This window comes from Drosophila kikkawai, chromosome X (genome assembly GCF_030179895.1).
Source record: "Drosophila kikkawai strain 14028-0561.14 chromosome X, DkikHiC1v2, whole genome shotgun sequence".
Taxonomy (NCBI): Eukaryota; Metazoa; Arthropoda; class Insecta; order Diptera; family Drosophilidae; genus Drosophila; species Drosophila kikkawai.
In genome coordinates this window covers 565,656-569,480 of record NC_091733.1, presented here as the reverse complement: position 1 = coordinate 569,480, position 3,825 = coordinate 565,656, and the positions used below count along the sequence as shown (strand labels likewise).

The 3,825-nt window shown below is 51.3% G+C and overlaps 1 protein-coding gene across 1 annotated transcript; it reads left to right on the top strand.

The window, feature by feature from the left end:
• The first annotated feature begins 230 nt into the window (after nucleotides 1–230).
• LOC138929084 (uncharacterized) lies at nucleotides 231–3,226 on the top strand. The gene is made up of 3 exons (XM_070288064.1): nucleotides 231–537; nucleotides 600–1,863; nucleotides 2,596–3,226. The coding sequence occupies exons 1-3, from the start codon at nucleotides 231–233 to the stop codon at nucleotides 3,224–3,226; spliced, it is 2,202 nt and encodes a 733-aa protein (XP_070144165.1).
• Nucleotides 3,227–3,825: the final 599 nt, after the last annotated feature.

Below are 3,825 nucleotides of genomic sequence, written 5' to 3'. Positions count from 1 at the left end.
AGGAATCCACCTCGGTTTGCGAGGAGAACTTTATCCGATCCACCAAAAGAAGCGAGGATGGAAGATATGTTGTTTCGTTGCCCTTTAAAGAGCCGGACAATATTAAGCTGGGACATTCCAGACCCATCGCACTAGCTCAGTACCTCTGAAACGAAATGCGACTAAGTAAAGATCTTCCATTGAAGGAGCAGTACGACTCAGTCATTCGAGAGTACTTAGACTTAGGTCATATGCACCAAGTCTCTCCTGACGACTCCAGCAGTTTTTATCTGCCTCATCACGCTGTCTTCAAACCAGATAGCACCACGACGAAGGTTCGCGTCGTGTTCAACGCTTCCAATCCCTCGTCAAACGGGAACAGCCTCAATGATATCCTTCATGCGGGGCCTGTACTACAGTCCGATCTGACTATTCAGATTCTAAAATGCCGTTTCTTTAAGTATGTTTTTAATGCGGACATCACCAAGATGTATCGGCAAATCCGGGTCAATCCTGATCACACGCGCTTTCAGAGAATCTTATTCCGCAACAAATACGGTGAGCTCTGTGACTATGAACTCGACACAGTCACCTTCTTGTGCGCCCATCCTGGCCATCAGACATCCGAGGCCAATATCCTTTGGCCAGCGACATCATTTCGAATTTTATGTACGTGGACGATGTGCTCGCAGGGGCTCACACTCGGCAGTCGGCAGTTTTAGCCATTAAAGAGCTTCGGCTGGCTCTCGAGAGTGCCGGTTTTCCACTGCGCAAGTGGACCTCCAACGAAAGGGGACTTCTACAAGCGATTCCGAGGGAACATTTGATCAGTGCAGATTTCCTTGAGCTGGAAGATGCCAGCACGGCGAAAACTCTTGGGATCCGTTGGCAAGCTACATCCGATAGTTTCTTTTTTGTTCCAATGGTGATCCCCCTGCAAACTGCCTACACCAAACGAGAGGTCTTATCTCAGATAGCCAAACTTTTCGACCCGGCAGGGTGGTTATCGCCTTTCGTAATCCGAGCCAAGATTTTCATGCAGGAAATTTGGCTATGGGAGCTAGGCTGGGATCAGCCACTCCCCACCGACCTTGTGACCAAGTGGCGAGAGTTTTTGAAAGGGTATCCGACCCTGAGGGAAATTCGTATTCCGAGATGGGTGCGTTTCCATCCTGCTACCAAGGTGCAGTACCATGCGTTTTGTGATGCGTCGCAGGACGCATATGGGGCTGCTATTTTCGTCCGAGTCGAAACGGCTGACGGCTGTTGTGCCCATTTGCTGGCATCCAAGACTAGAGTCGCTCCTGTCAGGTCCATCTCCATACCCCGCCTGGAGTTGTGCGGAGCAGTGCTGCTCACTGAGCTAGCAGCATCAGTAATTTCCGAATTGCCTCCTAAAGCTTATGAGATTTTTTATTGGACCGACTCTACCATAGTTCTTGCATGGCTAGGCAAGCCAGCATGCACCTGGACGACATTCGTGGCCAACAGGGTCGCAAAGATCGAACAGCGCACCAACGAAAGCAAATGGGGCCATGTACGATCCGAAGACAATCCAGCTGATCTGGCAAGCCGGGGCGTCTCGCCCCAAGAGCTTAAGGACAGCACACTTTGGTGGCACGGGCCGGCTTGGCTGCCACTCAAGCAGGAGCAGTGGCCGAGTGAACCACTGGTTAATCCGAAAACTGAGATGGAGCAACGGCCTATCAAATATCACAGTGCCACAGTGCCGCCAGCAGTGGATATCCTAGAGCGTTTTTCAACCTTCGACAGGGCGCTGCGGGTTTTAGCATACGTGATCCGTTTTGCGAAAAGTTGCAAAAAGGAAGATATACCCCCATCGTCAGCACTCACTTCGGCGGAGTTGTCCGACGTGCAAGAGCGGTTAATCGTGTTCACTCAAAAGAATGAGTTTCCCGTCGAATATAAGGCTTTAAGTAACAAGCAGCAAATTCCATTCTCAAGTACAATTTCTAACCTAAACCCCTTTCTTGACAGAAAGGGGGTCTTGAGAGCAAGCGGCCGTTTACAAGCATCTGACATGCTTAGTTATGATGAAAAACATCCTATCATCATCCCAGCGCGATGTAGGTTCGCGAAACTACAAGCCCTGTTTACCCATCGCATATCCTTGCATGGGGGGAATCAGTTAATGGTGAGACTGATGCCGTATAAATTCTGGATTCCTAAGCTTCAGAGATTGGTGAAACACACAATTCACTCGTGCCGAGTTTGTGTCATCCACAAGAAGAACCTGCAGAGGCAGTTGATGGGGGATTTGCCCCGGGCGAGATCCTCTTTCTCCAGACCATTCACTCATACAGGCATGGATTTCGCGGGGCCATTTGACATCAAGAGTTATGTCGGTCGAGCCTGCAAAATCACAAAGGGGTACGTCTGCGTTTTTGTTTGCTTTAGTACCAGGGCCATCCATCTCGAAGCGACGTCCGACTTGACGACAGAGAAATTTTTAGCTGCCTTCTCTCGTTTTTCTGCTCGCCGTGGGTGTCCACAACATGTCTACTCTGACAACGGGAAAACGTTTGTCGGAGCCTCCACGTCCTTATCCAGAGACTTTATGGAGTCAACCAGAACACTGGTCCTTTCCAAACACAGCCTTCAGAACTTGGCCTGGCATTTCAACCCTCCTGGAGCGCCTCACATGGGAGGGCTCTGGGAGGCGGGTGTGAAAAGTTTCAAGGCTCACTTCTACAAGCACACAGCCGCAGGGAAGTACACCTTCGAAGAACTATCTACCCTCCTTGCGAAAATTGAGGCCTGTTTAAACTCCAGGCCTATTTCGCCAATGTCCGAAGATCCCACTGACCTTGTGGCTCTTAGCCCCGGACATTTTCTAATCGGTGGACCACTTCTTGCGGTATCGGAGCCTCTGAGTGAGGAAAATCCTATTTCCATCATCAATCGGTGGCAGAGGTTGAAGGCCCTGCATCAGCAGTTCTGTGTGCGTTGGAAGGAGGAATACCTGAAGGAGCTCCACAAAAGGAACAAATGGAAGATTCCATCGCGAGATCTCCAAGCGGGAGACATGGTTGTGATCAAAGAGGAGAGCTTGCCAGCCAACGAATGGCGGCTTGGGCGTATCCAGTTGGTCTGTCCGGGCGCCGACGGCAAGGTCAGAGTTGCAGACGTGCTTACGGCACGTGGCGTCATCCGACGACCAGTGGCAAAAATGATTCGCCTCCCAATGGACGGCCCCATTGACCATAGTGACTCCTCAATAGATTAGTCCTTCCAATTGACATGTACTAGTCCTAAGTTGTGTCATCCAACGTCGTCGTTCCGTCCTCGTGTCTTGTTCATCCTCATCCATAACACTTCATTTTCATATTTATCCATCTCTCTTTTTAATTTAAACCCGTGTATACAATGGCTCCAACGACCCACCAAAATCCTCGTCGCTCATCCGGGAGCAATGTATACAGATGCCGAGTCTGCAGGGGAGTCCACGCTCTGAGGGTTTGCCAACGGTTTCTTCAACTGCCATCGGTGAAGCGGCTCCGCGCGGTACTAATTAACAAGTACTGCGCGAACTGTCTGGCACACGAGCATTCCGGTCGGTCGTGCCGCAGTACAGCGAGGTGTCATATATGCAATGAGGCTCATCACACGCTGCTACACATCCACACTGGGCAGCCTCGCTCTTCGCGACCCCGACAAAGGCGCAACCCACCCTCGGATTCTCGGCCTCAGCGTCAGCCACAGCAGCGCCAGTAGGCGCCTGTATCCGGATCTCGGCGGCCCGCCACGCCAATGAATATGTCTCCATCCCGCAGCCGGTCGTGCACGCCTATCCTGGCGCGCACGAGTGTTAGCATCCTCCCGACC

Bases quoted from the DNA above. Each gene is read 5' to 3' on its own strand.
- LOC138929084 (XM_070288064.1), top strand. From the start codon at position 231: ATGCACCAAGTCTCTCCTGACGACTCCAGCAGTTTTTATCTGCCTCAT. The intron at 538-599 runs GTGAGCTCTGTG...CCTGGCCATCAG, and splicing joins CTTATTCCGCAACAAATACG to ACATCCGAGGCCAATATCCT. The intron at 1,864-2,595 runs GTTAATCGTGTT...TTCCAAACACAG, and splicing joins TTGTCCGACGTGCAAGAGCG to CCTTCAGAACTTGGCCTGGC.